Source organism: Bufo gargarizans, chromosome 7 (genome assembly GCF_014858855.1).
Source record: "Bufo gargarizans isolate SCDJY-AF-19 chromosome 7, ASM1485885v1, whole genome shotgun sequence".
Lineage (NCBI taxonomy): Eukaryota > Metazoa > Chordata > Amphibia > Anura > Bufonidae > Bufo > Bufo gargarizans.
This window is the reverse complement of record NC_058086.1, coordinates 72,987,573-73,008,624: the sequence shown is the minus strand read 5'-3', so window position 1 is coordinate 73,008,624 and position 21,052 is coordinate 72,987,573. Positions and strand designations below refer to the sequence as shown.

Genomic DNA, 21,052 nt, shown 5'->3' with positions numbered 1-21,052 from the left:
CTGAAGAACTACGGACACCACTGCCACCCCCAGATATAAAGGTCCCATCCCCTGCCCCCATCTCCTAATAATACAGCACTAGAAGATACCGCCATGAATGTCTCCATTCCTCTGGACACTGGACCGCCACTACTAATGCCCATATCACAGTGTAGATGGCAGAGCAGGTCCATGCACCACTAGCAGGCAGGTGCCACCTGAGGCTTCCATGACCTCTGACCTCATGCCACCTGCACACGACCAACTGCCATTCATTTTCAACTGTCATCGGCAGCGACTGGACTTAACCCGACAGGAGAAGAGAGAATGGCGTCCACTGGACACAGAGAAGACGGCGAAGAGAGAGAAGATAAGAAGAGGAAGAGGGAGAAGAACAGCAAGAACTCCAAGGAGATGAAGAGGAAGAAGAGAGAAAAGAAGAGAGAAGATGAGAAGAGAAAGAGAGAAGAGGACAACGAGAGCGGATCCAAGGAGATGAAGAAGAGGAGAGGAGAGAACGCCAGAGTATTGGAGGATGAGGAGCCAAGAGCCGGCAGCAGCCAGGACCCTGGAGCACCCAGCCCCTACCCCAAATTAGACATCACTCGCTTCACCATCCATCAGGTGCTGGGTAGGGGCGGCTTTGGTGTAGTAAGTTTTATAACTTCTTATTCCTGCTACAGAGACAGTGATCCTAATTCTACATTATTTCCATCTCCTGTGCAGCTAGATGCAGTCTATTGTCTTCTGTTATCAGCCATTTCAGACTCCTAAGAGGCTAACTGTACATTTCTACATCGGGATGAGTGACAGGCATTCCAGAAAGTTCTCTGCTCCTATGTTCAGTCCTTTCTATCTCTAGTGCTGAGACCTCCAGTAACATTACCGCCCCTATCTACACTGTCCTTAGTTATTCCTATGTGATATGGTAAAAGAAAAATCCCCAGAACCTTCCCAAGAACAGACACCACAATATGTCCGCTCACTTATTTCCTGCACAGATGAAAGGCATAGGGATCATTCACTGTGTGACCGACTATTAGGGAATTGCAGGGTCTCCTAGTACAATACAAGGGCCGTGGTCTGGAAGGGGTCGCCCTTGTCAGGGTAGGAACATGGTTCAGTTACTTCGAGCAGGGATAGCCAGTGCAGAGAGTAACAGGGTAAGGATACCCCAATGTTTGGTGCAGTGAGAGTCTTTCATAAGACCCTTTAATTCTGTGTGCTCCAAATCGGAACAGGTGTTCTTACTGAAGGGCCTGCTATATGGAAAAACATGATTTTAAAGTTGGGTTAAAATCACATCATAGTCCTTTTAATCACTGGTAATGGGGATTAATGCTCACATTTTTTTTGCACCTCTTATGTGGTTATTGTGAAGATATTTTTTAAACAAATTGGATTAAAGATTAAAATGTAGATAATAATAGTCCCCATGGTACCTCTCTTGATGTGGTGTAACAGTAGGGTCCCATGACTGGTGACCCATATCTGTATGGACCTAATAAGGATTTTATTTTCTGATTCTTACTTTTGTGCAGCTGTAGGGTCTGGATGTTACCTGACTGACGACCACTTCCCTCACCCCTCTATCTTAGGGCTCATGCACACAAATATATTTTTGGCAAACGGAAACAAATTAGTGGGTGTGGACTAATGGACAGTCAGCTGCGGTGCCCTTAATAGGATAGGTTCAAATCCTTGATACAAAATAGAAGAAAAGTTGGCGGGTGCCGCGCTATTTTGTAAAGCAGTATAAGAGATCTAGAACAAAAAATACAATGTGCCAAGTTCGTATTCTACACAGGTGAAAATCACAAATCCATAAAATAATGGTGCACAGGCGGATCTCACAGGTCTATATGTAACCTGCGAAGATTGTCATCAACCTTTTGCTCAGCTACGCATATGTGAAGACGGCTGCCTCACGTCTAATGATCCACATGCGATAAAACTGATGTCCGCCTCCAATATGTGATGAAATCCCCCTTTGTGGCAACAGTCGCACGGAACACCTGATCCGAAACAGTCCAGATTACCTTGATAAAGGACAGAAAAAGATTGCGCAATACCCTCGGGATTTAGAAGTAAGAAAATTTTAATCTACTTACAAAAAAGCAGTTTTTCACATGCGTGTAAAATGCCCGACCCGGGTTTCGCACTTAGCTTCGTCAGGGGCTGCGGTACAAATGCCGCCAAAGGTCAACACATATATAGCAATCCTTAACCCCGGAACAAGTACGGACTTCCGTTTGTCCGGCAATGTATTTAAACATTTAAAAAAAAAAATATACTAAAATTGCTAAAGACTTATACATTAACAACAGTATAAAATACAAACAATGTAAAATAGTATTAAACATAGTCAAAAACTTGCTTACAGAGTAAAACATAGTAAAATACTAATAATGTTTTCGGATCAAACCATACAGACAGATTTTATATCCCATTCGATATTGTGTCCATTTGGCTGCAATGTATTCAAATCATAGATCCATTGCGCCTCCCTTTTATTAATCTGTGTGGCGGGATTACCTCCACGCCAGTGACGTTTCACCAATTCTACACCACAAAATTTAAGACCTGTGGGATCTTTCTGATGGAACTTTTTATAGTGTGCTGAGACACTATGAGTCTCGAGTCCTTTTTTAATATTTTTAATATGTTCAGCAACTCGGACTTTTAATTTTCTCAGTGTTCTTCCAATGTACTGGAGACCACACGGACACTCCAGCACATAAATGACTCCCATTGATTCACATGAGATGTTTCCACTGATCTTTTTAGAGATAGATTTGGAGGTAGACACAATATCGTCTTTTCTACTCATTTTTTTATCCTCTCTTGAGCGGTTTCTGCAGCATAAACAGAAGCCGCACCAAGTGAAGCCATTACACAATTTCGGTGTGCCAGAAGACTCTCTCACATAACTGTGCACAATACGGTTTCTGACAGTAGGGGCTCTTCTAAATATAAAAGGCGGTTTTTTGGGGATAAGTTCTCCTATAACTGGATCATTTAGCAAAACTTTCCAATTATTTTGAATTATTCTTTTAACATGAGGGCAATTAATGGAGTAGGTGGTTGAAAAGGCAAACTTATATTTTTCTTTGATCTGTGTTCTATCTTCCGCAGACACCTTCTTTTTAATAGTACCCGAATTTTCCAACTTAATTTCTTCCTTCTGATTTAATAGGACTTCTTTTTTATATCCCTTTTCTACAAATTTATTCACTATGATGTCACTTTGTGTCTCATAATCCTCAATACTGGTACAGTTTCTTTTTATACGTTTCAATTGTCCCTTTGGTACATTGCAGATCCACGGTTCATGATGGCAGCTATTTCTTTCAATATAACCGTTGCGGTCAGTGGGTTTAAAATAAGTGACAGTTTTTATTTTTATTTCATCTACCCTAATCTCCAGATCTAAAAAATGTATAGTGTTTCTACTAACATCATGGGTAAATTGGATATTCCACTTATTCACATTAATTTGGGAAATAAACCCCATTAACTCTATCTCCGTCCCATACCAAATGCCGATACAATCATCTATGTACCTCCTCCAGAGTTGGAGACTACCACCCTCCATCTCATCCTTAATAATCGGGTCAATATTAGACTGTTCCCAGTAAGACATAAATAAATTGGCGAAACTGGGTGCAAATTTCGCACCCATCGCCACACCCGACACCTGAAGAAAATAACTATCAGCATACCAGAAATAGTTATGCCCGAGGCAGTACTGTATACAATCCAAAATAAAGATTTTTTGTTCATTACACATTTGGTCATCTCTATTCAGATAAAATCTTATCGCCTCCATGCCTATATCATTTGGTATGATTGTGTAAAGTGAAGTGACGTCTAATGTCATCAGGAGAGCATTTTCAGGTATATCATTTATTTCTCTCAAAACCTCAAGGATATGCCCTGTATCCCGTAGGTATGATGGTGTGGTAGTCACATATTTTTGAAGAAAGATATCTATATACTCAGATACACGGCTAGTTATTGAATCAATCCCTGAGACAATAGGTCTCCCTGGGGGGCGTTCTGCATTCTTATGTATCTTGGGTAAATAATATATAGTCAGAGTTTTTGGGTACATATTATTTAAATATTGGTGTTCTTTATCATTCAACACTTTTTGCATCAGACCCTTATCTAACAAAACTTTAAGTGTTTTTTTGTATTCAATAATGGGATCCCTTTTCAATTTTTTATATGTAGTAGTGTCACTGAGAATTCTCTGCATTTCAGTGTTGTAGTCATCAAGATTTAAAACAACTACACCTCCACCTTTATCTGCTTGTTTAATAATTATTTTGTCATTTTTTTCCAAAGTTTTTAGAGCCTCCTTTTCATTTTTAGTTAGATTGTTCTTTTTTGAGCCTCCTATATCCAAATGATCTAGCCCTTTAAGTACCCCACGTTTAAAAGCTTCTATACACTCATTTTCTTTATTATCTGGAAAAAAGGTGGATTTATTTCTCAGATGCGTGTATATTTTGGTGTCTTGCATATTAGGAGTTTTTATCGGATTATTTTTCCAAAATTTGCAAATATTTAATTTCCTTATGAACCTATGCACATCCAAATATGTTTCAAATTTATTTCCTCTATATATCGGGGCAAATTTAAGGCCCTTATTAAGCACCGATAATTCACCTGGAGTCAAAATGTGAGTGCTTAGGTTATATATGCCTCTGGAATCCCTCTGCCTTTCTTCGCTTCTGGGCTTATTGTGTCTTTTTCCTCCCCTTCTTCCCCTACCTCTCTTTTTTTCTTTCTTGGTGTCCCTTCCATCTTTTGTGGTGATTGCGGTGTTTTCCCTTTTATCATCTTGTGGGGAAAATTTTCCTCATGAATAGGGATGAGCGAACTCGAACTGTATAGTAGTAGTAGTATGACGCTTGTTGATTGGCTGCTTTGCAGCCTTTCAAAAAGCGCCAAGAAAGCGTCACAAAAGCGCCAAGAAAGCGACGAACACCGAACCCGAACCCGGACTTTTACGAAAATGTCCGGGTTCGGGTCCGTGTCACGGACACCCCAAAATTCGGTACGAACCCGGACATTTTCGTAAAAGTCCGGGTTCGGGTTCGGTGTTCGTCGCTTTCTTGGCGCTTTTGTGACGCTTTCTTGGCGCTTTTTGAAAGGCTGCAAAGCAGCCAATCAACAAGCGTCATACTACTTGCCCCAAGAGGCCATCACAGCCATGCCTACTATTGGCATGGCTGTGATTGGCCAGAGCACCATGTGACCCAGCCTCTATTTAAGCTGGAGTCACATAGCGCCGCCCGTCACTCTGCTCTGATTAGCGTAGGGAGAGGTTGCGGCTGCGACAGTAGGGCGAGATTAGGCAGATTAACTCCTCCAAAGTACTTGATTATTGATCGATCTGCAGCTGTGGATCATTGAGCTGCTGATACTCAATTGCTCACTGTTTTTAGGCTGCCCAGACCGTTTGTCAGTCACATTTTTCTGGGGTGATCGGCGGCCATTTTGTGTCTTGTGGTGCGCCAGCACAAGCTGCGACCAAGTGCATTTAACCCTCAATGGTGTGGTTGTTGTTTGGCTAAAGCCTACATCAGGGTGAAGCTGTCACACCAAGTGCATTTAACCAGCAATAGTCTGTTTATTTTTTGGCCATATACTACATCAGGGGCAAGCTGCGCCTGTCACCAAGTGCATTTAACCCTCAATGGTGTGGTTGTTTTTTGGCTAAAGCCTACATCAGGGTGAAGCTGTCACACCAAGTGCATTTAACCAGCAATAGTCTGTTTATTTTTTGGCCATATACTACATCAGGGGCAAGCTGCGCCCGTCACCAAGTGCATTTAACCCTCAGTAGTGTGGTTGGTCAAGCTGTGACACCAAGTGCATTTAACCAGCAATAGTCTGTTCATTTTTTGGCCATATACTACATCAGGGGCAAGCTGCGCCCGTCACCAAGTGCATTTAACCCTCAGTAGTGTGGTTGGTCAAGCTATCACACCAAGTGCATTTAACCAGCAATAGTCTGTTCATTTTTTGGCCATATACTAAATCAGGGGCAAGCTGCGCCCGTCACCAAGTGCATTTAACCAGCAATAGTCTGTTCATTTTTTGGCCATATACTACATCAGGGGCAAGCTGCGCCCGTCACCAAGTGCATTTAACCCTCAGTAGTGTGGTTGGTCAAGCTATCACACCAAGTGCATTTAACCAGCAATAGTCTGTTCATTTTTTGGCCATATACTAAATCAGGGGCAAGCTGCGCCTGTCACCAAGTGCATTTAACCAGCAATAGTCTGTTCATTTTTTGGCCATATACTACATCAGGGGCAAGCTGCGCCCGTCACCAAGTGCATTTAACCCTCAGTAGTGTGGTTGGTCAAGCTGTCACACCAAGTGCATTTAACCAGCAATAGTCTGTTCATTTTTTGGCCATATACTACATCAGGGGCAAGCTGCGCCTGTCACCAAGTGCATTTAACCCTCAATGGTGTGGTTGTTTTTTGGCTAAAGCCTACATCAGGGTGAAGCTGTCACACCAAGTGCATTTAACCAGCAATAGTCTGTTCATTTTTTGGCCATATACTAAATCAGGGGCAAGCTGCGCCCGTCACCAAGTGCATTTAACCCTCAGTAGTGTGGTTGGTCAAGCTATCACACCAAGTGCATTTAACCAGCAATAGTCTGTTCATTTTTTGGCCATATACTAAATCAGGGGCAAGCTGCGCCCGTCACCAAGTGCATTTAACCAGCAATAGTCTGTTCATTTTTTGGCCATATACTACATCAGGGGCAAGCTGCGCCCGTCACCAAGTGCATTTAACCCTCAGTAGTGTGGTTGGTCAAGCTATCACACCAAGTGCATTTAACCAGCAATAGTCTGTTCATTTTTTGGCCATATACTAAATCAGGGGCAAGCTGCGCCTGTCACCAAGTGCATTTAACCAGCAATAGTCTGTTCATTTTTTGGCCATATACTACATCAGGGGCAAGCTGCGCCCGTCACCAAGTGCATTTAACCCTCAGTAGTGTGGTTGGTCAAGCTATCACACCAAGTGCATTTAACCAGCAATAGTCTGTTCATTTTTTGGCCATATACTACATCAGGGGCAAGCTGCGCCCGTCACCAAGTGCATTTAACCAGCAATAGTGTGGTTATTTTTTGGCCATATCCCAGTCTAATTCTGTCACTAAATCCATACCGGTCACCCAGCGCCTAAATACTAGGCCTCAAATTTATATCCCGCTAAATCTGTCGTTACCGCTGTACTGTTGTGGCTGGGCAAGTTATTTAGTGTCCGTCAAAGCACATTTTTTGTTCAGGGTTGAAATACAATTCCCAATTTAGCAATTTCATAATTTAGTGGTTTCTGCTATATCAGAGCTATTTGAAATCTATCCCTAAAAGGGTATATAATATTCAAGGTGCACATAGGGTCATTCAGAATAACTTCACACACACGCTACTGTGCATTTCCAAGTCCAATTCTGTTAGTAAATCCATACCGGTCACCCAGCGCCTAAATACTAGGCCTCAAATTTATATCCCGCTAAATCTCTCGTTACCGCTGTACTGTTGTGGCTGGGCAAGTTATTTAGTGTCCGTCAAAGCACATTTTTGTTCAGGGTTGAAATACAATTCCCAATTTAGCAATTTCATAATTTAGTGGTTTCTGCTATATCAGAGCTATTTGAAATCTATCCCTAAAAGGGTATATAATATTCAAGGTGCACATAGGGTCATTCAGAATAACTTCACACACACGCTACTGTGCATTTCCAAGTCCAATTCTGTTAGTAAATCCATACCGGTCACCCAGCGCCTAAATACTAGGCCTCAAATTTATATCCCGCTAAATCTCTCGTTACCGCTGTCCTGTTGTGGCTGGGAAAGTTATTTAGTGTCCGTCAAAGCACATTTTTTGTTCTGGGTTGAAATACAATTCCCAATTTAGCAATTTCATAATTTAGTGGTTTCTGCTATATCAGAGCTATTTGAAATCTATCCCTAAAAGGGTATATAATATTCAAGGTGCACATAGGGTCATTCAGAATAACTTCACACACACGCTACTGTGCATTTCCAAGTCCAATTCTGTTAGTAAATCCATACCGGTCACCCAGCGCCTAAATACTAGGCCTCAAATTTATATCCCGCTAAATCTCTCGTTACCGCTGTCCTGTTGTGGCTGGGAAAGTTATTTAGTGTCCGTCAAAGCACATTTTTTGTTCTGGGTTGAAATACAATTCCCAATTTAGCAATTTCATAATTTAGTGGTTCCTGCTATATCAGAGCTATTTGAAATCTATCCCTAAAAGGGTATATAATATTCAAGGTGCACATAGGGTCATTCAGAATAACTTCACACACACGCTACTGTGCATTTCCAAGTCCAATTCTGTTAGTAAATCCATACCGGTCACCCAGCGCCTAAATACTAGGCCTCAAATTTATATCCCGCTAAATCTCTCGTTACCGCTGTACTGTTGTGGCTGGGCAAGTTATTTAGTGTCCGTCAAAGCACATTTTTTGTTCAGGGTTGAAATACAATTCCCAATTTAGCAATTTCATAATTTAGTGGTTTCTGCTATATCAGAGCTATTTGAAATCTATCCCTAAAAGGGTATATAATATTCAAGGTGCACATAGGGTCATTCAGAATAACTTCACACACACGCTACTGTGCATTTCCAAGTCCAATTCTGTTAGTAAATCCATACCGGTCACCCAGCGCCTAAATACTAGGCCTCAAATTTATATCCCGCTAAATCTCTCGTTACCGCTGTCCTGTTGTGGCTGGGAAAGTTATTTAGTGTCCGTCAAAGCACATTTTTTGTTCTGGGTTGAAATACAATTCCCAATTTAGCAATTTCATAATTTAGTGGTTTCTGCTATATCAGAGCTATTTGAAATCTATCCCTAAAAGGGTATATAATATTCAAGGTGCACATAGGGTCATTCAGAATAACTTCACACACACGCTACTGTGCATTTCCAAGTCCAATTCTGTTAGTAAATCCATACCGGTCACCCAGCGCCTAAATACTAGGCCTCAAATTTATATCCCGCTAAATCTCTCGTTACCGCTGTCCTGTTGTGGCTGGGAAAGTTATTTAGTGTCCGTCAAAGCACATTTTTTGTTCTGGGTTGAAATACAATTCCCAATTTAGCAATTTCATAATTTAGTGGTTTCTGCTATATCAGAGCTATTTGAAATCTATCCCTAAAAGGGTATATAATATTCAAGGTGCACATAGGGTCATTCAGAATAACTTCACACACACGCTACTGTGCATTTCCAAGTCCAATTCTGTTAGTAAATCCATACCGGTCACCCAGCGCCTAAATACTAGGCCTCAAATTTATATCCCGCTAAATCTCTCGTTACCGCTGTCCTGTTGTGGCTGGGAAAGTTATTTAGTGTCCGTCAAAGCACATTTTTTGTTCTGGGTTGAAATACAATTCCCAATTTAGCAATTTCATAATTTAGTGGTTCCTGCTATATCAGAGCTATTTGAAATCTATCCCTAAAAGGGTATATAATATTCAAGGTGCACATAGGGTCATTCAGAATAACTTCACACACACGCTACTGTGCATTTCCAAGTCCAATTCTGTTAGTAAATCCATACCGGTCACCCAGCGCCTAAATACTAGGCCTCAAATTTATATCCCGCTAAATCTCTCGTTACCGCTGTACTGTTGTGGCTGGGCAAGTTATTTAGTGTCCGTCAAAGCACATTTTTTGTTCAGGGTTGAAATACAATTCCCAATTTAGCAATTTCATAATTTAGTGGTTTCTGCTATATCAGAGCTATTTGAAATCTATCCCTAAAAGGGTATATAATATTCAAGGTGCACATAGGGTCATTCAGAATAACTTCACACACACGCTACTGTGCATTTCCAAGTCCAATTCTGTTAGTAAATCCATACCGGTCACCCAGCGCCTAAATACTAGGCCTCAAATTTATATCCCGCTAAATCTCTCGTTACCGCTGTCCTGTTGTGGCTGGGAAAGTTATTTAGTGTCCGTCAAAGCACATTTTTTGTTCTGGGTTGAAATACAATTCCCAATTTAGCAATTTCATAATTTAGTGGTTTCTGCTATATCAGAGCTATTTGAAATCTATCCCTAAAAGGGTATATAATATTCAAGGTGCACATAGGGTCATTCAGAATAACTTCACACACACGCTACTGTGCATTTCCAAGTCCAATTCTGTTAGTAAATCCATACCGGTCACCCAGCGCCTAAATACTAGGCCTCAAATTTATATCCCGCTAAATCTCTCGTTACCGCTGTCCTGTTGTGGCTGGGAAAGTTATTTAGTGTCCGTCAAAGCACATTTTTTGTTCTGGGTTGAAATACAATTCCCAATTTAGCAATTTCATAATTTAGTGGTTCCTGCTATATCAGAGCTATTTGAAATCTATCCCTAAAAGGGTATATAATATTCAAGGTGCACATAGGGTCATTCAGAATAACTTCACACACACGCTACTGTGCATTTCCAAGTCCAATTCTGTTAGTAAATCCATACCGGTCACCCAGCGCCTAAATACTAGGCCTCAAATTTATATCCCGCTAAATCTCTCGTTACCGCTGTCCTGTTGTGGCTGGGAAAGTTATTTAGTGTCCGTCAAAGCACATTTTTTGTTCTGGGTTGAAATACAATTCCCAATTTAGCAATTTCATAATTTAGTGGTTCCTGCTATATCAGAGCTATTTGAAATCTATCCCTAAAAGGGTATATAATATTCAAGGTGCACATAGGGTCATTCAGAATAACTTCACACACACGCTACTGTGCATTTCCAAGTCCAATTCTGTTAGTAAATCCATACCGGTCACCCAGCGCCTAAATACTAGGCCTCAAATTTATATCCCGCTGAATTTGAATACAATACATTGGGCCAAATAATATTTTTGTTGTTGTGGTGAACCATAACAATGAGGAAAACATCTAGTAAGGGACGCGGACGTGGACATGGTCGTGGTGATGTTAGTGGACCCTCTGGTGCTGGGAGAGGACGTGGCCGTTCTGCCACATCCACACGTCCTAGTGTACCAACTACCTCAGGTCCCAGTAGCCGCCAGAATTTACAGCGATATATGGTGGGGCCCAATGCCGTTCTAAGGATGGTAAGGCCTGAGCAGGTACAGGCATTAGTCAATTGGGTGGCCGACAGTGGATCCAGCACGTTCACATTATCTCCCACCCAGTCTTCTGCAGAAAGCGCACAGATGGCGCCTGAAAACCAACCCCATCAGTCTGTCACATCACCCCCATGCATACCAGGGAAACTGTCTCAGCCTCAAGTTATGCAGCAGTCTCTTATGCTGTTTGAAGACTCCGCTGGCAGGGTTTCCCAAGGGCATCCACCTAGCCCTTCCCCAGCGGTGAAAGACATAGAATGCACTGACGCACAACCACTTATGTTTCCTGATGATGAGGACATGGGAATACCACCTCAGCATGTCTCTGATGATGACGAAACACAGGTGCCAACTGCTGCGTCTTTCTGCAGTGTGCAGACTGAACAGGAGGTCAGGGATCAAGACTGGGTGGAAGACGATGCAGGGGACGATGAGGTCCTAGACCCCACATGGAATGAAGGTCGTGCCACTGACTTTCACAGTTCGGAGGAAGAGGCAGTGGTGAGACCGAGCCAACAGCGTAGCAAAAGAGGGAGCAGTGGGCAAAAGCAGAACACCCGCCGCCAAGAGACTCCGCCTGCTACTGACCGCCGCCATCTGGGACCGAGCACCCCAAAGGCAGCTTCAAGGAGTTCCCTGGCATGGCACTTCTTCAAACAATGTGCTGACGACAAGACCCGAGTGGTTTGCACGCTGTGCCATCAGAGCCTGAAGCGAGGCATTAACGTTCTGAACCTGAGCACAACCTGCATGACCAGGCACCTGCATGCAAAGCATGAACTGCAGTGGAGTAAACACCTTAAAACCAAGGAAGTCACTCAGGCTCCCCCTGCTACCTCTTCTGCTGCTGCCGCCTCGGCCTCTTCTGCTGCTGCCGCCTCGGCCTCTTCCTCCACCTCTGGAGGAACGTTGGCACCTGCCGCCCAGCAAACAGGGGATGTACCACCAACACCACCACCACCTCCGTCACCAAGCGTCTCAACCATGTCACACTGGCAGCGTTCAGCTCTCCATCTCACAAACATTTGAGAGAAAGTGTAAATTTCCACCTAGCCACCCTCGATCCCTGGCCCTGAATGCCAGCATTTCTAAACTACTGGCCTATGAAATGCTGTCATTTAGGCTGGTGGACACAGACAGCTTCAAACAGCTCATGTCGCTTGCTGTCCCACAGTATGTTGTTCCCAGCCGCCACTACTTCTCCAAGAGAGCCGTGCCTTCCCTGCACAACCAAGTATCCGATAAAATCAAGTGTGCACTGCGCAACGCCATCTGTAGCAAGGTCCACCTAACCACAGATACGTGGACCAGTAAGCACGGCCAGGGACGCTATATCTCCCTAACTGCACACTGGGTAAATGTAGTGGCAGCTGGGCCCCAGGCAGAGAGCTGTTTGGCGCACGTCCTTCCGCCGCCAAGGATCGCAGGGCAACATTCTTTGCCTCCTGTTGCCACCTCCTCCTTCTCGGCTTCCTCCTCCTCTTCTTCCACCTGCTCATCCAGTCAGCCACACACCTTCACCACCAACTTCAGCACAGCCCGGGGTAAACGTCAGCAGGCCATTCTGAAACTCATATGTTTGGGGGACAGGCCCCACACCGCACAGGAGTTGTGGCGGGGTATAGAACAACAGACCGACGAGTGGTTGCTGCCGGTGAGCCTCAAGCCCGGCCTGGTGGTGTGTGATAATGGGCGAAATCTCGTTGCAGCTCTGGGACTAGCCAATTTGACGCACATCCCTTGCTTGGCGCATGTGCTGAATTTGGTGGTGCAGAAGTTCATACACAACTACCCCGACATGTCAGAGCTGCTGCATAAAGTGCGGGCCGTCTGTTCGCGCTTCCGGCGTTCACATCCTGCTGCTGCTCGCCTGTCTGCGCTACAGCGTAACTTCGGCCTTCCCGCTCACCGCCTCATATGCGACGTGCCCACCAGGTGGAACTCCACCTTGCACATGCTGGACAGACTGTGCGAGCAGCAGCAGGCCATAGTGGAGTTTCAGCTGCAGCACGCACGGGTCAGTCGCACTACAGAACAGCACCACTTCACCACCAATGACTGGGCCTCCATGCGAGACCTGTGTGCCCTGTTGCGCTGTTTCGAGTACTCCACCAACATGGCCAGTGGCGATGACGCCGTTATCAGCGTTACAATACCACTTCTATGTCTCCTTGAGAAAACACTTAGGGCGATGATGCAAGAGGAGGTGGCCCAGGAGGAGGAGGAGGAGGAGGAGGAGGAGGAAGAGGGGTCATTTTTAGCACTTTCAGGCCAGTCTCTTCGAAGTGACTCAGAGGGAGGTTTTTGGCAACAGCAGAGGCCAGGTACAAATGTGGCCAGCCAGGGCCCACTACTGGAGGACGAGGAGGACGAGGATGAGGAGGAGGTGGAGGAGGATGAGGATGAAGCATGGTCACAGCGGGGTGGCACCCAACGCAGCTCGGGTCCATCACTGGTGCGTGGCTGGGGGGAAAGGCAGGACGATGACGATACGCCTCCCACAGAGGACAGCTTGTCCTTACCCCTGGGCAGCCTGGCACACATGAGCGACTACATGCTGCAGTGCCTGCGCAACGACAGCAGAGTTGCCCACATTTTAACCTGTGCGGACTACTGGGTTGCCACCCTGCTGGATCCACGCTACAAAGACAATGTGCCCACCTTACTTCCTGCACTGGAGCGTGATAGGAAGATGCGCGAGTACAAGCGCACGTTGGTAGACGCGCTACTGAGAGCATTCCCAAATGTCACAGGGGAACAAGTGGAAGCCCAAGGCCAAGGCAGAGGAGGAGCAAGAGGTCGCCAAGGCAGCTGTGTCAATGCCAGCTCCTTTGAGGGCAGGGTTAGCATGGCAGAGATGTGGAAAACTTTTGTCAACACGCCACAGCTAACTGCACCACCACCTGATACGCAACGTGTTAGCAGGAGGCAACATTTCACTAACATGGTGGAACAGTACATGTGCACACCCCTCCACGTACTGACTGATGGTTCGGCCCCATTCAACTTCTGGGTCTCTAAATTGTCCACGTGGCCAGAGCTAGCCTTTTATGCCTTGGAGGTGCTGGCCTGCCCGGCGGCCAGCGTTTTGTCTGAACGTGTATTCAGCACGGCAGGGGGCGTCATTACAGACAAACGCAGCCGCCTGTCTACAGCCAATGTGGACAAGCTGACGTTCATAAAAATGAACCAGGCATGGATCCCACAGGATCTGTCCGTCCCTTGTCCAGATTAGACATTAACTACCTCCCCTTAACCATATATTATTGGACTCCAGGGCACTTCCTCATTCAATCCTATTTTTATTTTCATTTTACCATTATATTGCGAGGCTACCCAAAGTTGAATGAACCTCTCCTCTGTCTGGGTGCCGGGGCCTAAATATATGCCAATGGACTGTTCCAATGTTGGGTGACGTGAAGCCTGATTCTCTGCTATGACATGCAGAATGATTCTCTGCTGACATGAAGCCAGATCCTCTGTTACGGGACCTCTCTCCTCTGCCTGGGTGCTGGGCCTAAATTTATGAAAATGGACTCTTACAGTGGTGGGTGACGTGAAGCCTGATTCTCTGCTATGATATGAAGACTGATTCTCTGCTGACATGAAGCCAGATTGTCTGTTACGGGACCTCTCTCCTCTGCCTGGGTGCTGGGCCTAAATATATGCCAATGGACTGTTGCAGTGGTGGCTGACGTGAAGCCTCATTCTCTGCTATGACATGCAGACTAATTCTCTGCTGACATGAAGTCAGATCCTCTGTTACGGGACCTCTCTCCTCTGCCTGGGTGCTGGGCCTAAACTTATGAAAATGGACTCTTACAGTGGTGGGTGACGTGAAGCCTCATTCTCTGCTATGACATGCAGACTAATTCTCTGCTGACATGAAGCCAGATTGTCTGTTACGGGACCTCTCTCCTCTGCCTGGGTGCTGGGCCTAAATTTATGACAATGGACTGTTGCAGTGGTGGGTGACGTGAAGCCTGATTCTCTGCTATGACATGCAGACTGATTCTCTACTGACATGAAGCCAGATTGTCTGTTACGGGACCTCTCTCCTCTGCCTGTGTGCTGGGCCTAAATATATGCCAATGGACTGTTGCAGTGGTGGCTGACGTGAAGCCTCATTCTCTGCTATGACATGCAGACTAATTCTCTGCTGACATGAAGCCAGATTCTCTGTTACGGGACCTCTCTCCTCTGCCTGGGTTCCGGGGCCTAAATATCTGAGAATGGACTGTTCCAGTGGTGGGTGACGGGAAGCCAGATTCTCTGCTATGGGACCTCTCTCCAATTGATTTTGGTTAATTTTTATTTATTTAATTTTTATTTTAATTCATTTCCCTATCCACATTTGTTTGCAGGGGATTTACCTACATGTTGCTGTCTTTTGCAGCCCTCTAGCCCTTTCCTGGGCTGTTTTACAGCCTTTTTAGTGCCGAAAAGTTCGGGTCCCCATTGACTTCAATGGGGTTCGGGTTCGGGACGAAGTTCGGATCGGGTTCGGATCCCGAACCCGAACATTTTCGGGAAGTTCGGCCGAACTTCTCGAACCCGAACATCCAGGTGTTCGCTCAACTCTACTCATGAATATTATTTCCTCTCCCTTCTTTAGCATATATTATGTCTTCATTTTCATTAGTTTTTCTAATTGGACTACGGTTATAAATCTGTCTGTTCTCTGTAGGGAGACTTCTCCCCCCTTCTCTATAGTCTGTTCCTTTAGTATAGTTATAATCATTGCGTTCTTGTATATAAGCTTCCCCCCCTCTATTATTATAATAAGGGCGATATTGTTGTCTAGTTCTGCCTGAATTCTGGTAATCCCGGGGACCATATTGATGTTGGTTATAATGCCCGCGATAATTTTGAGCATTATATTGGTGGTTCCCGTCATATCTATGATAACCCTGATTTTTACGATAACCATTCCACCTAGGTCTATAGTCCCGAGAAGACTCCTGGCCCCAGCTGGGGTTGGAGTTTGCCTGGTGACTATAGATGGTGGTTCTCCCTAAATCAGGTGCGGTACGCTCATTGCTTTTAGGTTCACTCACATACACTGCTATATCTTCCTTTTTCTGTTTCCATTTGTACACTGTATTATTTTTATACTCCTCCATAACCTTTAGATACTTCTTCTGTTTTTTCTTTTTTACTTCCTGTTCGGCTTTCATGACCTCTTTTTGGCATTTTTGTGACAATTCAGAGTATTCAGATAATTCCTTAAATGGTGCTAGTTTGACCTTTGTCTCCTCTATTTTATTACATATGGAAGTAAGTTTATTTTTCCTTCTCTCTATGATAAATCTCATAGCACCAAAACCACATGAATTAACAAAACTCTCCCATTCATATAATTCTGTTTCAATATCCGAATTCAATGGGAGTTGCCATCTGAGGCCCTCTGGGATCCTTTCTTCCACAAGGAATCGCTCCAGTGAAATCACATCCCAGATGGTTCTAATTTCTTTGACCATTAGTAATTCTAAGGTATTAAAAACCTCATCAATATCATTACTACAATGTTGCTGAGGTTTCTCATTAAATACTTCGTGTACATTTAAATGCATATTATCTCTGAATGTAAAAATATCCATAATCCACACCAACTGAACCTAGAAACAAAGTGGCAAACGGAAACAAATTAGTGGGTGTGGACTAATGGACAGTCAGCTGCGGTGCCCTTAATAGGATAGGTTCAAATCCTTGATACAAAATAGAAGAAAAGTTGGCGGGTGCCGCGCTATTTTGTAAAGCAGTATAAGAGATCTAGAACAAAAAATACAATGTGCCAAGTTCGTATTCTACACAGGTGAAAATCACAAATCCATAAAATAATGGTACACAGGCGGATCTCACAGGTCTATATGTAACCTGCGAAGATTGTCATCAACCTTTTGCTCAGCTACGCATATGTGAAGACGGCTGCCTCGCGTCTAATGATCCACATGCGATAAAACTGATGTCCGCCTCCAATATGTGATGAAATCTCCCTTTGTGGCAACAGTCGCACGGAACACCTGATCCGAAACAGTCCAGATTACCTTGATGAAGGACAGAAAAAGATTGCGCAATACCCTCGGGATTTAGAAGTAAGAAAATTTTAATCTACTTACAAAAAAGCAGTTTTTCACATGCGTGTAAAATGCCCGACCCGGGTTTCGCACTTAGCTTCGTCAGGGGCTGCGGTACAAATGCCGCCAAAGGTCAACACATATATAGCAATCCTTAACCCCGGAACAAGTACGGACTTCCGTTTGTCCGGCAATGTATTTAAACATTTTTAAAAAAATAAATACTAAAATTGCTAAAGACTTATACATTAACAACAGTATAAAATACAAACAATGTAAAATAGTATTAAACATAGTCAAAAACTTGCTTACCATTATTTTATGGATTTGTGATTTTCACCTGTGTAGAATACGAACTTGGCACATTGTATTTTTTGTTCTAGATCTCTTATACTGCTTTACAAAATAGCGCGGCACCCGCCAACTTTTCTTCTACAAATATATTTTTGTCCGTGTCCATTCTGTTTTTTTTGCGCCCCAAATGCAGAACCATTCATTTCAATGGGACCGCATAAAACACGGAAATGACTTAGTGTGCATTCCGTACCCGTATGTTCGCAGGTCCATTCTGCAAAAAAATAGAACGTGTCCTATTCTTGTCTGTTTTGCGGACAAGGTCAAGCATTGTTACAACAGATCCACAAAATGTGGATGTAAAATGAACGTCACACAGATGTCATCCCTTTTTTTTTTTTGGATCAAGTTTTGCGAAATGCTAAATATATCCGGTCTGGTGCATGAGCCCTTAGTCAGCTAAATAGCCAGAAACCACTGGAGATAAATCCCCCATGTAATAAATGTAGAAGAATTCCCCTGTGACCACTTCCATTTGTCCTCTTCAGGTGGTCCTGGCATCAGTCCCCCGCCGGAACACCTACACGGCCATCAAGATTATCAACAAAAGAGGGGACAATGCAGCAATTTTAATGAGAGAGCGGCGGATACTCATGGTGGCCCGAGACTGCCCGTTCCTGTGCCACCTCTATGCCGCACATCAGACACAGGAGCGAGCCTATTTCGTCACCGAGTATCTGTCCGGCGGCAGCCTGGAGGATTTAATCGATCTGTGCGGCTACTTGAACATCAACAACGTAAGGTGAGTAAATTACCGATCAGGAGACAGAGAGGAAAATACTGAAAAGAAAGTGACTGAAGGGTGGAAAATAAAAGGAGACATGACAGGTCAGACTGAGACAAAGGCAGAGAATGGAGGGAAAACAGGCTGTCATAAACAGCGCCTCCGCTCTGCTGGTGGTGACAGATAATAAGGTAGTAACATAATGTTAGGGAATTGGTAGAGAAGGATTTCATGTCATTGACACTACACCCTGTTCTCTCCATCAGATTCTACACAGCAGAGATTGTGTGCGGCCTCCAGTTCCTCCATGGACACAACATCGTCCACCGGTAAGAAGAACTTCCCCACATCTCCCTATAATGGTGGAAGTAATGCACCCAGCTTTCCTAGAGTCCTGTTGTCCCATGTATTCTGTGTCAGTGCCTCACTGGACAGATTCACCATTCTCTTTTCTTTATCTGTCACCTTATTTCAGAGACATAAAGCCAGATAACATCATGCTGGACAAGGATGGACACATCTGCATCATTGACCTGGGTCTGGCCCAAGATGGCGTCACCTCATCCAGTAAGACCAGTGGAGTGACGGGCACAGATGTGTATATGGCCCCTGAGGTGATTGCCGGATTGGAGTATGACGCAGCAGTTGACTGGTGGAGCCTGGGTATTGTAGTGTCCAGGATGTCATCAGGATGCTCCCCATTTTACTATGGCTCCATCAGTAACGAGGTGTACAAATCCATCACCACAGCCAAGGCAGACATCCCAACTTGGCTGGACACCGATGTACAACACTTTTTGAAAAAACTGCTGCGTAAAAACCCTGAGAGGCGGCTGGGTGTGTATAACAACATCAGAGACCATCCATTCTTTAACACCATTGTCTGGGAGGACCTGGAGGAGAGGAGAGCACAGCCGCCATGTGTACCATTCAGGGCAGCTCTGGAGAACAAACATCTGCTGTGGCCGGAGGATACCACACCCCTTCACCCCGTGGCCGGATTCTCCTACATGTCACCAAGCTTGGCCCGGTAAGATCCCCCTCCTCTACTGATGATGTTTTCAGTCTCACCTCTGTGGTCATCATCATTGTTCCTCTGGACCTGGTATCAAGCAGAACATAAGGTCCTATAATAGTTCTGCTCCATGTCAACTACACTAATGACATAGTGGAGACGTTACTCATTAATATGTTACTCCCTGTACTGGCATATATATATATAACAGAGGTGACGTTGTAGTAATCCAGCTGGTGGAAGACCAGGTCCAGACCAGTATTAGTGCTTCCATGTAATGATGGTGATTCCTCAGCTGTCGTCTTCTAGTCCATCCTGTATGACATTTAGGCCTCATGCACACGACCGTTGTGTGCATCCGCGGCCGTTGTTCCGTTTTCAATTTTTTTTCGCGGATCCATTGACTTTCAATGGGTCCGTGGAAAAATCGGAAAATGCTCCGTTTAGCATCCGCGTCCGTGATCCGTGTTTCCAGTCCGTGAAAAAAATATGACCTGTTCTATTTTTTTCACGGACAATGGTTCACGGACCCATTCAAGTCAATGGGTCCGTGAAAAATCACGGATGCACACAAGATTGTCATCCGCGTCCGTGATCCATGTCCGTGATCTGTGTCCGTTTTTTTCTATCATTTAAAAGGCAAACTTGATTTTTTTTTCATTTTTCATGTCTGTGGATCCTCCATAAATCAAGGAAGACCCACGGAAGAAAAAACGGACACGGATCACGGAACAACGGAAACCGTTTTTGCGGACCGCAAAAAAAAACGTCTGTGTGCATGAGGCCTTACTCTAATTGCTTCTGATAATCACTGTGTCTCTGCTTCTTCTTAGGATGGTGAAGGGATCCACGACCATCTGGTGAGCTCCTCCTGCACATATCTGTACATACCTATATACACTGGACACCTACCATTATAGCCATGCATTTCACATACATTGGAGAGGTTATAAAGAACAATAATATTAGTCTCCGAGTCATTCTCTACTGAGTTATAGCTGTTTTTAGTAAATCTGCTTGACAACTAATATGGCCTCCATTATGGCTCCGACATTTGCAAGTCCTAGTATACACTCATAGTAAGGGCTCATTCAGACGGCCGTATTGTTTTGCAGTCTGCAAATTGTGGATCTACATAACACAGATAAGGGCTGTGTGCGTTCAGCTATTTGTGAACCGCACATGACCGACACTATTATAGAAATCCGTGATTGCGGACAAGAATAGGAACTGCCCTATCTTTCTTGCGGGGCCGCAGGATGGAACTACAGATGCGGACTGCACACAGTGTGCTGTCCGTATATTTAGATGCCCTATTAAAATGAATGGTTTTGCACCTGTTGCTCAAAATTGCGGATGCGACCACTTCATATGGTCGTCTCAATGAACCCTAAAGATATATTTTGGGAGATCTGCAGAATTTTACATTTTAATATATCAGGTAGAAATCTGATCAGGATAAGTCATCATGTTACTGTAGGTCACTAGTCTACATCCACAATAGGTAAAACTAACAGCGCTCTGTTATGTCTTGCAGGATCGGCCCGCGCCTCCTGCCCAGAGCTTTGTGCCTCCTGCCCCACGTCTCTGCTGCTGTAGAAGACCTTGGCTTGCCTACAACATCCTATCTCTACCATCTTTATGCTACTCATTTTCCATCATGTTGTTGCCCTGGACCTTGACTCGGCATCCTCCAATATCTCGCCGGCATCAGACATCACCACCTCCTCCTGAAGACCCT

The 21,052-nt window shown here is 44.4% G+C and overlaps 1 protein-coding gene across 1 annotated transcript; it reads left to right on the top strand.

The window, feature by feature from the left end:
• Window positions 1-306: 306 nt before the first annotated feature.
• Window positions 307-20,175, top strand: LOC122944168 (protein kinase C theta type-like). Its single transcript, XM_044302399.1, has 5 exons — window positions 307-630; window positions 18,061-18,314; window positions 18,563-18,625; window positions 18,772-19,326; window positions 20,145-20,175. The coding sequence occupies exons 1-5, from the start codon at window positions 307-309 to the stop codon at window positions 20,173-20,175; spliced, it is 1,227 nt and encodes a 408-aa protein (XP_044158334.1).
• Window positions 20,176-21,052: the final 877 nt, after the last annotated feature.